At 38.0% G+C, this 18,810-nt stretch overlaps 3 protein-coding genes across 5 annotated transcripts in view; 1 reads left to right on the forward strand and 2 right to left on the reverse strand.

The window, feature by feature from the left end:
• The window catches only part of LOC111222568 (platelet endothelial aggregation receptor 1-like), a 47,684-nt gene extending 43,520 nt beyond the window's left edge, over window positions 1–4,164 (reverse strand). Inside the window, exon 1 of the mRNA XM_022746348.1 lies at window positions 3,985–4,164. The gene's annotated coding sequence lies outside the window, so the exon portion shown is untranslated. The remainder of the gene's footprint in view (window positions 1–3,984) is intronic.
• A 2,605-nt stretch (window positions 4,165–6,769) lies between these two features.
• gpatch4 (G-patch domain containing 4) lies at window positions 6,770–13,607 on the forward strand. The gene is made up of 8 exons (XM_022746435.1): window positions 6,770–6,887; window positions 8,415–8,493; window positions 8,589–8,662; window positions 8,790–8,882; window positions 9,387–9,503; window positions 10,148–10,266; window positions 10,868–10,918; window positions 11,068–13,607. The coding sequence occupies exons 2-8, from the start codon at window positions 8,415–8,417 to the stop codon at window positions 11,741–11,743; spliced, it is 1,209 nt and encodes a 402-aa protein (XP_022602156.1). The 5' UTR covers window positions 6,770–6,887; the 3' UTR covers window positions 11,744–13,607.
• LOC111222641 (C-type lectin domain family 4 member A-like) lies at window positions 12,093–18,151 on the reverse strand. Of its 3 annotated transcripts, none has more exons than XM_022746437.1 (7): window positions 17,951–18,151; window positions 17,217–17,294; window positions 16,669–16,770; window positions 15,544–15,750; window positions 14,379–14,530; window positions 14,099–14,217; window positions 12,093–13,630 (listed from the first exon to the last, which is right to left on the reverse strand). In XM_022746437.1, exons 1-7 carry the CDS (start codon window positions 18,009–18,011, stop codon window positions 13,483–13,485), a joined length of 867 nt encoding a protein of 288 aa, XP_022602158.1. In that variant the 5' UTR covers window positions 18,012–18,151; the 3' UTR covers window positions 12,093–13,482. The 3 variants fall into 3 exon arrangements, with proteins under 3 accessions (XP_022602158.1, XP_022602159.1, XP_022602157.1); XM_022746438.1 differs by having other exon boundaries at window positions 12,093–13,617; window positions 16,669–16,773; XM_022746436.1 differs by having other exon boundaries at window positions 16,669–16,773.
• Between the last annotated feature and the right edge of the window lie 659 nt (window positions 18,152–18,810).

Consider the following 18,810-nt stretch of genomic DNA (forward strand, 5'->3'; position numbering starts at 1 on the left):
GGATGAATAAACTGAATTTCCAGTGACATTATGCAACATTTTACACAAAGTAAACGTCAAAGTAAATTATCCTGTTTTATATTTGTCATTGACATTAGAGTTTATAAATTGTGTTCTGTGATTTTGATGTATTTTAGAGGCCCATCTAGGGCCATGCATTGCAAAATAGCTTAGGCTATGAATGCTATGAGGCACTGGTTCATGCTATCTTATCACTATGTAAATAAAATGAATAAGTCTGAAAACCTCATTCATTAGACAACCTAAGAAAAAAAGAGAGCCAAGTGCCGGAAACAGAGCAACAATGAATATTTGAGGCCGAGAGTCAAGATAACTAAAAGAAAATGAAACAAACAAATATGGCAGTGTCCGTGTGAGGCTGTGATAAAGCAGTGCTTTGAGATAAACGCCAACAACACCATGCCATGACAATGCTAACCTGCTGATGCTGCTAACCTGACCTGAAATGGGTATAATGTATACCATGGTCGCCATCTTAACATAGCTTGTTAGCATGCTAACATTTACTAAGAAGCGCTAGACACAAAGTGCAACTGAATGTCATTAGCTTTGCAGATATTTGGTAAATATAAACCAAAGTATTGGACACATTAAAACTATGAACTGATGACGGTGCGAGATGAAAAGTGAACCACACTCGGTTCATCCTGAGGAGAGCATGAATGTCTGTACCAAAGTTCACAGCAACCCATCCAGTAGTTGTTGAGACATTTCACCCAAAAGCTCAAATGTGAACCTCATGGCGGTGCTGGAGGAGAAGTCAGGGAACCATCAAAGTCATTAGGATTCATCCTCTGTCTGTACAACATTTCTAGGAAATTCATTAATAGGTGTACTGACATTTCAGTCTGGACAGAGGTGGAGGATGGAAAGACCAATCCATACAGCCACACTGCCAGTCTGGCTACCATTTTAAACCACACAGGTAATTCTATAGCACAAAGTCAGTGCTTATACAGATGATACAGAGACGTCAGGCTGTGACCTCACTTCAACAACACACAAGTGGTTTGTGGCCATTGGGTATAAACATGTCAAGAATCGCTGTGGCTTTCAAAAGACAATGTGCAGACACCCTCGGTGCCCTGTGTGGTATAACTATAAATTTTACACAACTCCAGGCACTGGGGGATCAAATTAACACTAATGAATCTTACCCAAGTTTCCTTTTTTTTTCTATTTCTACCTCATCTCTTTGTGTCTCTGGCCAGTTTCATCTCCAACCAAAACATATCCAATTGCTCGCCTGAGCCTGAATCCTCTCCTGGACAAACAGATGGTAAGTCAGCCAGATCTCCAGCTGTCAGACAAGAGACGATCTTGTTGCTTGACCAGACAAAAAAAAAATAAAAAATGGGTCACCATTATACCAGTGATAGCTGAAACAGTCTGGAGGAGGGCAGGCGCATTTTCAAGGAGGAGATGATATTTTTCCACTAATGAGGATCTCATATGAGGAAAACTAAGATGGTGTTCTTTGTGGAGGCACAGTTGTGTTACTTTTCACATACAGAATTCAGCTCATTAAAACAATATTATGTAAATAATGGCACATATAAAAATGGCACGGTGCTTTAGGAATACTTGGAAAAGGACAAAGGAAAGTTCAGTCTGCAGTCAGAGAGACTTCCTGGGGATTTTTTTTGGTTGCCAGAGCAGATGTGATGTCCTGAGTCCAGACCAGGTGGCTGAGATTTACCCGGACAGTTAATCATATGTTGTCTTCCACACAGATGTTTTTATGTGTTTATGTGTTTCATTCATAAGTCACGGTCACAACAAATACATACGTGTAAAATGCTCCATTTAAAGGGTGATTTTACAGCTGCACCGAGGAAAAGAAATGAGGAGTTTGTTTTTTCCAAAACAGTGTAATTCCATGTACAGCAGTTTATCATTATCATTTCATAGCTGTGTCAAAAAGGGGCATGAACAACCTAGTTAAGTAAAGTAGTTTGTCTTTAATTTGGTGCTGCTGGTTGGTTTCTAAAATCTCAGTGTAGAAACACTCCGCAGATCTTTTCTGCTTCCTAACATCTGGAGCATCACGGCCTGCACCGTCTCAAGAAAACAATCCATCACAGTCAAAATGAGGGTTAGTTAGTCAAAACGAGCGCACAAAAGCACCTTTATCGCATCCCCTTTAATCACTGGATGAATCAGAGACACTCTACTCCTGCATATGTAAACAAAACCAGCCCAAAGGCATTAACAACCCACAGCGGCCTCGCACATCTGCAGAGGAAAAAACACTCCACCTCCATCTGCTTCTTTTGATAAACTTCATTGACAATTGACATGAAAATTGAGTCACAGCATCGCACTCAGGATGTCACTCAGTTGTATGAGGTATAGCAACATCGCCGCCACGTTTCACTGGCTTGACTCACAGCTCATCTGTGACCCAAAACACAGACCAAGAGCTGGATCCAGTGCTTGGATTAAGACCGAAACGACTTAATGAAAATCAAACACATGAGAGGCAGAAGACGAGGAGAAGGAGGAGGCAGAGTACTGAGGAAACATTAGCAGACCTACTCCCAGCAACTTCCTCTGAAATGAATCAGCGTGCCAGAGGAGCACAGCTTGTCTTGATAGTGGCTGGAGAAGTTTTCAAAGCAAGAGCCACAGATGCCAAAAAAACAGGCAGGAAAAATACAGCAAGTGCATAAAGTGGCAACACAATGCCAGGTCATCACTTCAACATGTGGTTTAATTCACTCACTGATAAGAGCTAGATGTTGTGTTTTTTTTATGCCGCCTAATAATAGTCTGTTCACTTGTTGATATGGTTTTATTCACTACCACTGGTTTAATGTCACTTAGCACATTTAAGCAAGTGCTGAACTTCATTTTGAAGTTCTTGTACTTCACTTGATTATTTCTATTTTATCCTCTTCAATATTTCCACCCCTCTCTATTTATTTGACAGCTAAAGTTGCTGTTAACATTGCAAATGAAGATTTTAAATACAAAACGTAATTTTGTCAACTAAAATATGCTATAATGTCATGGACCAGACATCCCATGAACTTACATTTCACTTAAATAAAAGTAGAAATACTGAAATATAAACACACTATCACAAGTAAATGTGCCTCAAGTAAAAGTTTATAAACATTGTTAGTAAATGAAAAATGGCCCCGTGAATGTTATATTAAAATAGATTAAATTATTGGATTACTCTTACAGATGCATTAATATGACAGTAGCATTTTATTGTTGTAGCTGGTCAATTTAATGTATAACATTTCACTTATTTCCTATATTCTGAATTGCAGGGTAAAGTCGCATAAAAATAGAAATAGTCAAGTAAAGTGCAAGTACCTCAGGTTGTACATAAGCACAGTTGCTTTCCACCCCTGTGTTTAAATAAAGTTTTGAATATGGGACTTTACTTGTGATGGAATATATTTTACTTTACTATAGCCTACTTTTACTTCAGTATAGGATCTGAACTCATATACTGTAAGTAATAGTACACAACCACTGCTCACAACTACATGTGCAAGTTACCATCTTTAAAAAATGACTTGTGTGAAAGAACTGATGTCTTCTTTTCGAGCCTTTACCTTTTTTGGGGATGTTTAGAGATTGCGCAATAGTTTGCATATTTCGCAAATGAAGTCCTTAGCAAATGAAAACAAATGTGATAAAAGTAGATGACAAGAAGACTACAGTTGCACTTTAAGACCCTATATAGTCAATAGGCAATTGGTCCTCATCGTTCACCATTTTAGGGACCGTGGTACATGCTGCACTACTGTTATTTTCCATAACAGCACATTCCCATACAGTACGTGAAAGCTTAGGGTACACATCAAAATGTATCTGTCGATCTGGTCACTGATCACGTGTCCTCATAATTGTAATAAAAAAATAAATAAAAATCTTCAGCTTTCAGAAAAAACATAAAACCTATTGTTCTGTTTTTAAAAAATTCACTGACAACATTTTACTAACCTTGCCGGCCAAGAACTCCCGGGTGAACTGTCGCGCTGATAACGTTGTTACACACCAACTTCCATGGACGAAATTGAGAAGAAAAAGGCTTTTTGTTTTAAGGGCTCGCACACTTAGAAAAACCTTGAATCGGTGTAAACATTTAGAAGAGTGTAAAGAGGCAGAGAGAGACCAGTCGCATCCAACGGGGGAGGGTCCTGAAGTGGATCCAAAGAAACTGGAAAAACTGTGACAGCACGGGGACTGGTGGAGGGAGGGAGGAGAGAGAGAGAGAGAAAAAAAGGAGGGATGGAGCAGAGAGGAGGTTTTGGGAAGTCTGGGGGGAAATTGGGAGTATTGTTTTTGTCTTCAGCAGACCTTGATGTCAAAGTGCGTGTGCATGTGTGTGTTTGTGTGTTGAGGATTGTTAAGGGGATAAAAGGTCCAGTGGGATAATACCTGATGGAAAACAGAAGAACATTTGTCTGACTATTGCAGGTGGAAAAATAAGGTTCCTTTCATCTCTATATAGATAGATAGATAGATAGATAGATAGATAGATAGATAGATAGATAGATAGATAGATAGATAGATTTATGTACCTATCCTTATCAGGAGTGTCCACATACTTTTGGGCCATACAGTTCTTTTTCTCCCTCTGTCTGGGATAATTGTCAGTCAGCCTTTGCAGCCAGCAGTATGGGCTTCTGCTCAAACAGTAGGTCAGCCATGATAACCAGCCTGTCCAGGACGGGTGTCCTCCTCCCCCTGCTGAGTGTTGACACAGATAAACAACTCATGGATGGAGGCCTGATGGAGCAAACATCCTCACTGAACGGAAACCGAGAGCAGAGGGAAAGGGAAATAAAATAGTTTCCTGTGGGCGACATATAGGGAGCTGAAGAGCCGTCCCATGGTGAGCGCACACAGAGAGAGGGTGCCATCACGTTAGTGTCATTTTAACTTTTATAGAAATGCCATAAAAGATACTGAAAGAGCACAAGCCTAGGTTTAACTATCAGAAATATCACTCCTAACATTTCAAAACCTTTCTTGCTGTTAGCATTTGCAACAAGAGTCTGGCTCTACTGGTTTCAGACTTATGGAAAAAATATGACAAAAACTGAAATGTTTGGTTAATAAATAAAATGAAATGATGTTGAAAACAATAATCTACTTTAAGTCTTTATTCTATGAGATGTTTAAAGGGAAGATGTGATATTAAATGAATAATGATGTAATGTATAATGCCTGTTTTTGTTTGGGAAGAAGAGAGCTTGAAATTGATTTCAGCCAAGTATGAGAATAACTGAGGTAGTGACTTGGCTTCTGACCAGGAATCTCATAAAGGGAGCTCCTAAATCCTGCAAGCCATTAGCTGAATAATGCATCTATCAGATACAGTATGTTGTGATCAGAGTGGAGTGCAGCTATTAGATGAGTTTAGCTTCTGCATGCAGATCTTACCCAGCAAAACTCCCACTAATAATTGTTATTGCATGGAGTATATTCAATATGTTTTAGGGAACACATATATTTGATATAAAGAACATGACATGTTTGCACCTGCGGTGTTTCTTAGAAAATAACATGTATAGATTATGATGCTTTTTAGACTTTGTGTGAAATACTGCCATCTACTGGCATGCTTGTGTATTACGGATACTCTGATTCACCTCTGGGACAGTCGTTAACAACTTGAAGCAAAAACGTTGTTCAAACTTGCTGAACTTTATTTTAATTTCTAGCCGAGATCCAAGCATTTTCAAAGACATCAGGCATGTCAGGGTGAAATATATATTTAACATGGCTGGAGTATTTCCATGTGATGGAATGGTAATGACATAAAAACATGAAGTCATGAGTCTTGATTACTGTGAACATCATTCAGCTTCAATGAAGAGCTGAAACAAGCTGATAAAGAATATATAGTCTATGTGATACTGAGAGATCGGTTGGAATAAGATAAGGTTTGTTTTTCCAACCTCAAAGCTACTTAAAAGAAAACAAAATGGAGAAATGATGTTACAGAGTTGAAAGAAAGTTGAAAGAGTTGAAAGAAAGTGGATATTTGTGAACATAGCAGCAGTTTTCATTTCAAACAGAAGAAGACATTTTGTCAGGCATAACTGAGAGCCTTTAATAAATCAGTGCAGCAAATGTGAACTGATCCTTTTCTCTTCCTCTTCTTCTGAGGTTGTTTTCTCGTTTTATGTCGTAGCCCAGGGGCTCCAAAGTCCCCATGTTTATGCAGTATCATTTGGGTCTACATAATTTGATTAATCGCAAATTTTTTTGAACCATTTGAAGTAGAATATCAACTGTGATCCTCTGCCTTGTGACCCTGATCTTGTAGAGAGACCCTGTGTCAAAATCTTTAGCGTTGATTGTTTTAGTTTAAATTGAGCTCATTTGTTGTAAAATGGTCTTTTATCAAATTGCTTTAATTTTTTTCCAACACACAGAAAACCTGGAGCAAGGTCGCACTGCATTACAGAAGAACTATAACCAACCAGCAATTATTTTCATAATCAATATGTTGGTTTTGTATTTTCTTTAATAATCAGTTGATTGTTCAGTGTATAAAACGTTGTGTGTCTAGTGGTCAGTTTAGTCAGGAGAATTTTTATAACAAAAAAAGTAAATGTTTACGTCTGTGTACAAAAGCGTCTAAGGCGATGTTAATATGATTTACTATCATCTTCTAAGAGGAGAAACAGTCCTCTGCTCTATATGTCTATGCCCCTGTTCTACTGCAGAAATATATACAGAGAAGAAGAAAGCATCTGCAGTGACGTCTTTCCGGTGTCATGTCTACCCTGTGTTGAAACCACATGGCTAGCGACTGTCGCTGCGTTTAAATTTGTATTTTCCCAGTCTCACGTTTTTAGTAAAGACGTTTTAATGCAAGAAGACATCAAGAGGTATGTGTCGTTATGTTTCTATTGTGTGAGCATGGTGTTATAAAACCTTAGCTGACGAAAGGCAATATAAAAATAATGCAGGCGAGTTGTGTGAGTGGTTCCAGTTTTGGCTTTTAATGGTAAGCAGCTAAATGCTACCTGTCAACATCAAAGATTAATAATGACGTGTGTTATTTACATCTTATGATAAGTTTGCGCTTAAGTGCTTTACTGTCATAAGAAAAGATCAAATATGGCGCAGAGATAGGATAGACATAAAATAGAGACTAAGTACAGCGCAGAAATTATAAAAGCAAAATATGGTTTATGCACGACAAGTAAAAATTTGCCTGACGCATTTAACTTTACAGTTTTAATGGAAATAAAGGCTGTTAATAAATCTTTGACCTGACTGTACATCAGAGATTAAACAGAGCAGGGGCTTTATTTTTAATGTTCTGATTGTTCAGATCATTATAAAATGACATCTTCAGTTTTATTAAACACTGAGCAGCAGGATAAATATAAGTTATCACTTCCCACGTGCAGTTGTAAGCAAAAAAAATTTGGCAAATTTTTTTTGTTGTTGTTTTGTTTGTTTTTTTTAAGTGAAAAGAAGTAAACACAACCTCTGCTTCTTCAAATATCAATCAATGTCAATAAATCAATTGATCAATGTGCGTTGATCAGCTGGGAGATTAATCGTCTAATTGTTTCATGTGTATTTTTTTTTTCTACACCAAATCTGATAACAGTTTGTGAAGATACAAGATCTATCATGTAACGTTCGCTTGACCTGGAACAATTTTCAATATCAGAGGTTTCATGGTGAAAATGTGAAACAGCTTGTTTACCAGACAGTGAGAGGTTCAGCTAGTTTCTAACAGATACAGGGAAGCTACAGCCCTGTGCAATGGTTTTAGACCAATCAAAGGCTGAAACTTAATTATATTAAAACAATATGCAGAAGTTCTCAGTTAGAGGATTTACAGCATCTGACTTAAAGACATCTTATTTGCTCAGAGGATTTTTTTAAGTCCCACTTTGACTTTGCTGCTTTTGTGTTTTTCTCTCTCAATTTTATGAAGTTGTCTAAAATGTTTGTACGGTAAATCAATCTGTATGTTCATGTTATAAAAAGTCATTTCTCCATCTCACACTGATGTCTTTTGAAAAATGTTCAAAGGCCTGAAGTGGTAAAATGATTAAGCAATTAACACGGAAAAAGATACAATAATGTGCGAGGACTCAAAAACAAACATAATTTTGTGCTGCAGACATTTGTTTATTCTGTTTTCCTCTCCGTTTATCATCTTGGGATCCCTGGGGTTTAGCTTCAACCTCTCGTAGGAAATAGTGTTCAAGCACATAGTGAGATGTTAATGTGTATCATACTTCACCAGCTGCTGTTTTTACCAGTAAAACATATATCAACAGATATCGTCGCATGTTTTACAATAGAAATAACAATTTTAAATAAGTAAATAATTCATTTTGAATTTTTCAGTATTCAGTGGTTGTGCCTAATATTCCACTAACTGTCCACAGATGGCAGAAGTTGTACAGGAGAAAAGTCGTGGCTTGAAGTTTGCAGAGCAGCAACTCCTGCGTCACGGCTGGGAACATGGTAAGATAATATTGGTCTGTTTTGTGCAACAATCCAACCAACACCACCACAATGTGGCAGCCTCAGGTTTCTTACTCAGTCCACTCTGTCCTCAGGTAAAGGACTGGGACGAGCGGAGAATGGCATATCAGAAGCTATCAAGGTCAAAGTGAAATGTGACAAAGGAGGGGTGAGTGTGCAATGATACATGAAGATCTTTTTTTGGGTTTCTTTTTTCATTATTAACCACATCTGTCTCTGGTTTGGTCAGAACTAGAGAGTTGTTGTTTGTAGATTCACATGTTGCTCCTCTCCAGGTTGGCCATAAGGAAGGAGAGCAGTTCACCTTCCACTGGTGGGATCACGTCTTCAATAAGGCCTCTTCCAGTCTGCAGGTGGAGTCTGATCAAGTAGGTCTTACCTTCACATGTCTGAACACACAATCACCTGCACTCTCACACAACACAACTGGTGGACTAGACATTTTTATCTAAAGGGTAGTGATGCAGTCTCGCCACGTTTGAAAGGTTTTGTGTGTGTTGTGTTTATTTTATTTTATGCTAACAGGGTGACTTGTTTCAGAATGAGGAAATAACTTGATATAATCAGCTCATTTATTGGTCAAACATTAGCTAAGTTAACCACCTCCTCCATTTGTGAATGTAGCTGTATTGAGCCACTTTGTTGAGTCAGTGCCGATGTGTCAGAGAAACAACTTTGAAGAGTTAATGAAAGATGTGTTTAAACTCTGAACTAAAGTTACCATTGAAGTCACTTTGTGGTGTCTTTGAACTAAAGAAGTTTCCCCACAAAATCACTGATTACACTGATTAGTTCCTCCTCTCTTGTCAAAGAGGAGAATCAGCTGGTTTAGTCTTAAACAGAGAGTCAAGTGTTTTGTGGTTTTCATCCAGGGCGGTATTAAGTTGAAGAAGTCGGTGGAGGAAGATGAAGAAGATGGCACGATCTCCAATAAGAAGCCACGGAAGGCCTCGCTGGCTAAAGCCAAACTTTATGGATGCTTTGTCAAGGTAATCTGTGCATTTCTCATTTACTAAGGAAATGCTCAATGAGTTCTAGTCCTATTTCTGGCACTACATATAACTGACCTAAAAGACATTTATACCTTTACATGTGTAACTTTGTGTCAGTCTGCTCTCCTTAGGGCCTAAACTGTGTGTGAGGTCTCATCACTTATGTTGACACACAGTGTGAAACAGACGGGCGTCCTGCCACAGTGTGGCAGTGATCATATTTCTCCTTGTTTGGTTTGCAAACCAAAGCTTGTAAACTTCCAAAACCTGCATTTACTGGGCAGAGTTTTAAATAAGTGTTACTCTGAGAGGTTACAGATTTATGAAGTGGAGAGGAGTCGGTACAAATCTTATTCCAGTTTTTCCCACTGGTGGAGAATGTATTTGTAGCGCAGCTTAATTCACAAACTAAGGAACAATGGCAAACATATACATTCATCTGGTAGACTTTGAATTTAATGGTCAGAACTTTATAGTTCAAATAAACCTTTACAAACATGCTGGATGTGATGCTTAAGGATGTTGTTTTGTTTGAGTTTCAGCGCCACAGCAGGAAGCATTCCAGTATTTTCAGATGTGACTGATTGTGGTCTGAAATGTCCCTGATAGTGTTTGCTTTTGTTGGCGTGCTTCTCTTTCAGTCAGCCACACTGATGTCTGGTCAGGAGCAGCCAGAGCCGAAGTCTTCCAACTCAGATGACAGCAGTAGCTCAGACGAGGAGGAAGAGGACCAGAGGCTGGATCTCTCCAGCACCACCAAGTAAGACCTTCACCTCAAACAGACTAGATTTTTGGGAACACTTTACTTTAAGCCCTTATAATAAACAGTTTAAAAGACAGTTTAACTCACTTATAAGTAGATATAAGGTCATTTTTAAATGGTTATTACAATATTTGTCAATTATAACTTCTATTTTGTACCATTACAGATGTTTCTTAATAGATATTCATTATTCATATGTTATTAATTCAAGTGTTTATACACTAGCCTCTACTCATGGGTGCCCACAGGAGGAATTACAGTAAATCAATAAACACCTATATCTGCTTACAACAACATTTATGTGTGTTTTAAACCATTTATAAAATGTTTACATACTGCTTAATGGAGGGGTTAAGTAAAGTGTTGCCTGTTTTCTTAGAACCTGTCTAATGCACGGTCAACATGACAACAGCGCCAGAGCAATTCTTGATTTCTTACCCTCTAATTGGTGTATTTAAGTTCTTTATAATCAATAAGGTTTTAACTGCTGTTTGACTTTATTATTCGGTCTCTTTGAATTGTCTACAAAACACTTTCATGTTCAATTTCAAACTTTCAATAATGCCATAAAATTGAAGCTACTCGTTGATACCCTCAGGCTTTCTGATGCCGATCTGATGAAGGCTTGTGGAGGACGCACGGCTCACAAGTAAGCTGATTAAATTCTACAAAATTTGAGTGCTACATCCCACTTGAAAGAAACAGGATGCCTCACACCCTTGTTTTCAGTAAAAATCACAGAGAAACTGTGAAATGTTTCAACATGACTGAATTTTCTATGCTGCTTGTGTTCTGTAGAGGAGCCAGACACGGCCTGACCATGAGCGCCAAATTAGCCAGGCTGGAGCAGCAGGAGGCTGAGTTCATGGCAAAGTATGGCAAGAAGAGCCAACCAGCAAGTGCCTCAGCAAGATCCTCCGGAAGCATTAATGAGCTAAATGGTAATGAAGTGTCTGAAAGTCCTGAAACAGACGTTAAACCCAAAAAGAAGAAGAAGAAGAAAAAAGCCTGTGGTGTAACTGAGGAAATAACTGATGCAGTTTCCACAAAGGATAATGTGATGTGTGTAGAAAATGGTGAAGTGGACCATTCTGACAAAACAAAGAGGAAGCATAAAAAGAAGAAAAACAAAGCAGAGTCCAGTGAAGAAGAAAGGGTGTCTTCACCTGCAGCGCAGAGCAAGAGTCCTGAGGAGACAGCTGAGCTGCACACTGACACTAAAGTGAAGAAGAAGAAGAAGAAGAAGAAGAAATCCTCCAAGCACCACAGTGAGGATGAGGAGAGAATCTGTACAGAATCCAGCCAGTCAGAGAAGGTCCAGGATGCAATTTCATACCAAAAAGAAAAAGTTACGGAGGAAGAATCAACAGTAAAGCAGAAAAGGAAAAAGTGTAAAAAGGACAAACTGTTAATAGATGATAAAGTAGATGAGGAGGCACTTCCTCCAAAGAAGAAAAAGAAGTCCACAGTGTAGTATTTGGCTGACTGGGGAACTTAGCTTTACATTAAATCAGCGGCGGAGTGAAACGTGCTAAACGTGGATGATTCGGAGGCTGTGCTCTCTGCTTTGACCTGTAAATGGTGTTTTCCACTGATTGGACAATAACTTTAATCAGTTATTCAGACCAGTAACAAGATGATGACATCAAGAAGTTGTGCTTCTCCTGCCTCTTGAACGACCTCACTTGAAATCTGTCAAATAAATTTTTCGAAGAGCATTGATTATTAGCTTTTGTATATTTAGTAGCCTGTCGCAGATTTACAAGTGACTGAGAAAATCAGGTCTGTTAAGGTTTATTAAGGTTGTTGCTGGTGGTGCAGGCTTTTTTTTTTTTTTTTTAAGGTTGTTGATTGTCTACAACTTGAAATATGTGCAGCTCAATGAGCCAATTAATCTTTTATTTTGATGCTGTAAATCATTGTTTTGATGAGTCAGCACTCTCAGCTCATCCATACAGTGCAGCCCCAAATGCAGCTTTTCTAAGCTGACACTTATAAAGAAGTAAATCTGACATTTGTGCAGCCAATTAAAAGTAAGTTGTCTGTGTTGACCACTTCATGGGGAATTTTTAGTGGAAAACGAGTATGAAATGTAAAGAGTTAATTGTAGTTTCTGCACCTCCTCTACGAAGGAGCTGCCAACTTTGCTGTATTTTTATTATAAGGACAAACTATTACAACAAATTCTGAACTTTATATGCAAATGAATGGCACATTAAACTCCACTTGTGTGATTCTTTCAGATTTACAGATTTCATATTTCTGTTATTGGCTTAAACAAGAAAAAACGACACCATAGAATTACAATAAAAAGAAAAAAAAAAAGGAATTCATTATACAAATAGAAAGAATATTGATACGGATTGACCTTAACTTCATAGTGGGGACAACTACTGCCTTCAATTTGTTATCTCTAACCATGTAAAAATTACAATCTCTTTAGCACTTACTTCCAATTTCTTTCACCCACAACATCGTGTGTCAACAGTTTGTCAACAGCTCATGACAGATTTGACACAAATGACGTATTAAATGCATGCAGTGTTTCTGAATGTGAAATTACCTTATTGCATGTTCCGTTCTTACTTTTAGATCATTTGCCCACACGGCCTGCTTCCACCCTAATATGAAGCACGGTAGCCTAGGGACAGTGTGCATGTGAAATGCAATACGACCATCTTGTATGGTAAGAATATGATAAGGCTCATATCCAGTAATAACCTATATTCAGTGATACAAAAATTGGGGGAATCAAAATGTCAACAAGCGTAAAGGTTCTCCAAGTAGACCAACATTTTTTTTTATCTATGACAAATCTGTTATAATGTCGCAATGTGCAAAACAAATTTCCACACTTTTCAGTGCACAACATGCAACACGACGAACACAGAAACAGACGTTTGCTGCAACAGTTTGTGGATGCGTACAAGTCCAATATATTTAGTCCGATATCTATAATGAAAGTATATTCCCAGTAAAGGTAATTGATATCTAATTGCTTTAATTCAAAGATAATTACATTGACAGATGATTCAATTCTCTAACCTCCATCCCAACAAATGAGTGCTAGCTGGGCTGTGAGTCCTAATCTCCAGTGGAGATTATATGTTTGAAATTTCTCATTTTAAGAACTGGTGATACAATTTTGGAAATGTAATTTGCAGGCAACATGTAGAGTAGGAATACACTAAGCAAACAAATATTACTAGTTACCTAATTGGACCTTGTCAGGACGTCACTCTCACAGATGAATCTGTTGTACATTACACAGTCTGCTGGGTCCCAGCTGGCTGTTGGGTTTTTCCTAGGGATCATCAGTGCACATGGACCATCGTCACCAAGTTGATCCTTCATCCAGTACCTCCAGACACAAACATGAATATCATTATCTTTGATAACCTTTCTGCTAGATAATAAATAAGAACAAATAAAGAGAGGATACAAAAGTAATGAGAATTGAATATGAAAAAAACAAATGACATCATGTGAAGATTTTTATTCATTCCACTAGTAAGATATGTAGAGGTTTGTTTATTTATTTTTGACTCTCAGTTCAGTTTACTCTCCACATTGGAAACAGCAATCATAAGGTTTCAGTTGTATCACACAATGTTCCTCAGCAGATTACATGTATTCATCCATGTTGGCGTAAATCTTGAGAGTGAAAACTTCCATCTCAAATGATAATTCTGTCATTATTAGTGGCGAGGCAGCCTTGTTGCGGTGCTAACAAAACTGACTTCATGTTATGATTGCTGTCAAGTGAAACCTGCCAGATGCTCATGAAGCAGAGTTGGGTAAATTCAAATGCTCACTAAGGTTTTCTTACCCCAGAGTGTCATTGCGTCCATCAACCCAGAGCCAGTCTGTATCAGAGGTTTGATGTAATCCGATCCAGTATCCATGAAATCTGTCGTAGTAGTACTTGCTGTGATTAGTGATGAATTCCTATCAATCATACCACGGCAGATTATTAAAAACGTGAACTCTTTCACACTTCTATGCACTGATTCTGAGAAAACATTGAAAACACTCAACTTCCCCCATGTTTAATTTAAATTTAAAAACTAATTCAAACTGTGAATTTGTATTATGGTGGTAGAGCTCACCTGTTCTTGTAGGTTATCAATAACAACCAGATGTGCTGCTGTCTTTTGGCAATACTTTTGGCTCTCTTGCCATTTCAACCAAAGAACTTTCGTGTAAAACAGATAGCACTTTTCCTGGAATAGAATCCAGCCTTTCTGACACGGTTGACACTCTATATTCATGAAATAAGCAGAGAAATGGAACAAAATTTCAATCTGTTATTTTAAGCACACGAGGCCCTAATGACAGAACTGCTTTTTCTAGATCGAGCATACCAGTGCACTTTACAAGTACTGCATAACACCAATAAAACATAAACAAGCAGATTTTATATAAGCTTGGGCAACACCTACCAACATTACATGTGATTTATGAGCATGGTAAACATTAACATTTAGCTCAAAGCAACGTTGTGGTTTATAATTTAGGCATTACAAATTAGCTAAGGCTAGTGAGGCTCATTAAGCATGTGTGCCAATACAAATAAACATAAATAAATAGCAATTCAGCCTCACAGAGCGGCTAGTATGACTTTATACTTAGTCTTGGTGGTGTTGTTTAGAAACAAAGTCCTACACAGAGATGGCGGCTAACTGCTTAAATATGGTATATGGTATGCCCTTGTTGGGGGATTGTCTGAGGGCACGCTTTTATCGTAGCTGTTTTGTGACTGCTTTTAGCAGAATGTTTAGCTTTTCTGCAACCAGTTTAATGCAGACTAAGCTAGCAATTTTATAGCTGCCTAAGGCTAATGTGTTGCAAATACAACATTTTGAATAACTGTTCATTTCCTGTTGGGCTAACTGTTAATGCGCTATGTATTATCTCTTTTTACTTTTGCTCTTGTGGGCTCTGTGTTTACCACTGTGTTGTATTTCATATGTGGTGATATTTAGCTTTTTATTTTGAAAACTATTAATTTTAGTTGTTTTTTCTTGTTATGACACAAATTAGTTTGGTATCTCATCTTTTCCTTATTTCTAATCATCATCATTGAATTTGTTGTCAAAGATGCTTACAGTAAAGGCCAAATCTTTACTTAAACCTTTACTGAATGTGTGAGCTTACTGTATAGCTAAATCCTGCATGTAGGCCTATGTCAAAACAAATGTGTCCATACATAATAAGTCATTTGTGAGTTAAGAGCTAGGCATATTGTGTGTGTCATCATAGTAAAGTACTCACTTTTCTCAGGGCAGTATTCATTTACTGGAAAGGTGTTAAATTTCAGGATGACACTGAGCGTCCAGTTGAGATCATCTCTGTCTCTGCTCAGCTCCTCTGTCATATTCTCTAAGACGCTCTTCTCCATCATCAGCTGCTGATATTCTGTCGTGAGGTTGATCAGGTTTGCTTTGTAGTTTGCTTTCTGTTCTTTCATTAACATACTGACTATGGGGCGGATGAGAAAAAGACAGCGTATGTCAGTCAGTCAGTGGATGCAAAAGTGGTCATCAAAGAAGCAGGGCTCCTGACATTTTTAGATCGACTGCTGACCTCCTAGCATTCCTCCCAACATCCAAACTCAGAAAGGAGTTTTTTTCTTTTCTTGACACAACTATTTGTCACTTTTTTTTTTTTGTTGCTAATGCTACATAGCCAGCGTTAGCATTAACAACTGTTTACCTAGAGGAAGAATCTAGAATAAACGTTGCGAGTTCAGCGTCAATCTTCATTCCAACTTCAGCATTAACAGCTGTTTACTTACCAGAGCTTCAGCCATTGTTGCATTTACAAGTGGTTATAAATACAGCCGGGCCACCTGCTCAGGGCAGACTGGATGCTACAGTGACTCAGTATCAGAAAGTGATGCTATAGTCTGATCAGACCAGAGCTGGCTGGTTAGCATGCAAACTTTTGTAGAAGAAAAGAAGTGATGTACAATGAAGCCGAACCACAGTTAACATTGTCGTTACTTCCCACCACTGGAGACAGCTCTTGGTGAGTAAAGGAATAAAATTTGATGCTGAATTCGCATCATTTCTTCTAGACTGTAAACAGTTGCTAATGCTAACACTGGCTATGTGGCGATAGCAAAGCCTACAAATAGCTCCTTTAAACGCAGCAGCAGGTGGAGCTTTTGAAAATGTTTCAGCTCACTGCTGCAGTACATGGTGATACTAAAACTTTAAAAAAAAAAAAAGAAATAGGTGAAATCATCATTGTGAGCAACATTAAAACTGTTCAATGACTGAAACATAAATGACTGCTGAAAAAATCCATACAGAAACTTCATAATATAAAATGCTTTAATATGCTTTAGAAAATGATCCAACAACAGGCTGTACACGTATATTGAAATCTACTCACTGTAGATGATAGCGCTGATGCTCGTCACCAGAAGGACACAAAGTATTCCCAAACACACCACCAACAGGCAAGAGTGCTGAGAGTGTGCGGCTGGTTCGCCATCTGCTTGTAATGAATAAACTCATTTTCAAATCGTGATGGTAATTTTTTTTTTCCCCCTTTGTCTTCTGGGATTAGATGACTGAAATGATCACTGTGACTTTTTCCACTGTCACTTCTATAATCGTACAGGAAATTAATATAATTATTTGAGTTTTTTATCAGCTTAAGGAGTAACACTGCCAAAAGTCTAAATGTCAGAATCGCTCACATTCATGTTTGATGTGAAAAGGCTCCGAACAGGTTGGGAAGAGCAAATTTTGCCTAATTTGGTTCAATTTTCTCCTTTGTGAAGCATTTTGAAACAACTGTTTTGAGAGATCCTCTTGAAATTATAATGAAATAATATATGAAGTGTGAATTTATACTTTTTTTCCCACAAGTAAAGCATATTGTACATTTTGAAGTGTTTAAGCTTAAATGAAAATTAATTAATTTATTTAACTTACTTGGTGCAGCAGTTGGAGGCCCTTTAGATTTTACTGTAGAATAAATTGTTGAGTCTTCATTTTTCTCTGGTTGATGAACTATATTGAGAAATTATAAGAGACAGTTTACGGTGATGTTTTTCCCCAGTGTCACGATGAAATTACAGTATGTGTAACTGTCGAGTCCAGAAGGGACATAACATGGTGATTGTGTGAATGCTTGCAGGTTTTATTGCGTGAGAATGTAATTTGATGAATTTCTGCTACCTGTGCAAAAGCTGTAATGTGAGAGCAGATTTCACACAACAATCTTCTGCTTCTCACTTTGTTTCCAGTTAAGAGGAATGTTTCTCTTGTGTTGACTCGTGTGAGATGTATATAATGAACATGTAAAGGAACACCAGGTTAGTTCGTTTTTTTTTCCAAGAAAGAAAGAGAGAAAAGACGACGGAAAGAGAAGCAGAGTAAGAAATGCGATTATCGGATAAACAGTTGTTCAAAGAGTCATTGCACAGCGTGAGGTTCCAGCAGCGGCAGAAGAAACAATCCAGAGCACTTTTCAAGCTCATACAGGAAAACAAACAGCCTTTTCTTCAGCATGGCTAAGGCACTTTAACTTTAAAATCCATTGTGTATGAAGTTATTAATTGTTAAAAATTAGGAATTAAGAATTTCAGTGTGATTTCTTTTTGAAAAAAGGTTAACTAGTTAATCCCAGTGACATGTTTTATTTCAGTAAAGTGAGAGTCCCTTACCTTTTGGAGGTTTGCCACCATTTTTGAAAACCACAGTAGAATAATTTAATTCTTCTTCCATCCTTAAAAGTCACACGTTGCCGTACTTGCTTTAGTGGAGAGAATGAGAGCAGGATTCAACAGAAACTTTTGCTGATGCTTGAAAGGTGTGACTGAACCAACTTTCACAGCACAGCAGTATCTGATGGAGAACCAACAAGAGTTTCCTCTTTCCCCTCAACACGTTATAAACTGCACCTTCTCAGTTTGCATTATGACACGTTTTTACCGGACAATGTAAAACAGCGACGCTGGAGCCACAGTGTGGCTTTGTGGTTACTGGTTACAAAAGATATGTGTAATGTGTGTTGTCAGACGTCTGTATCCTTCTGTTACAAAAGAAGCGCCACACACAAGCAAGTGTGTGATACTGAACTCAATATATTAACCTGTCTGGGACATTAACTCACATCTGGATTTATCAACTGATGATCAGTTTAGTTGTGACACACCATGTGATGAGACAAGCTAAGGCTATTCTGTATTTTTGTGCACACTGTGTTTTTTTTAATGAAATAGTGCATTTGTTTGAGGACTATATTGAGCCGCAGTTTAATGCACATTTGGTGCTCTAGTGCGTATTTACAGCACCAGGACGGTGTATGTCGGATTGACTCAGAATAAACCACCGCATGTTCCTCATAATGTACGCAGGAACAGTGCAGCAGTGTGGCTCATTAATGTGTTTTTGATAGTTTTTTGGACAACAATGAGACTCTATGACACAGTCTGTAGCTACATAGACGTGTGCGTGTTTGAAGAACCAGTTCATTGCTTTTTGTGGAATTTGCTGACAATAAGAAAAATATAGAATATTACCA

The sequence above is a fragment of the Seriola dumerili genome, unplaced genomic scaffold (assembly GCF_002260705.1).
Source record: "Seriola dumerili isolate Sdu_G_001 unplaced genomic scaffold, Sdu_1.0 BDQW01000104.1, whole genome shotgun sequence".
Taxonomy (NCBI): Eukaryota; Metazoa; Chordata; class Actinopteri; order Carangiformes; family Carangidae; genus Seriola; species Seriola dumerili.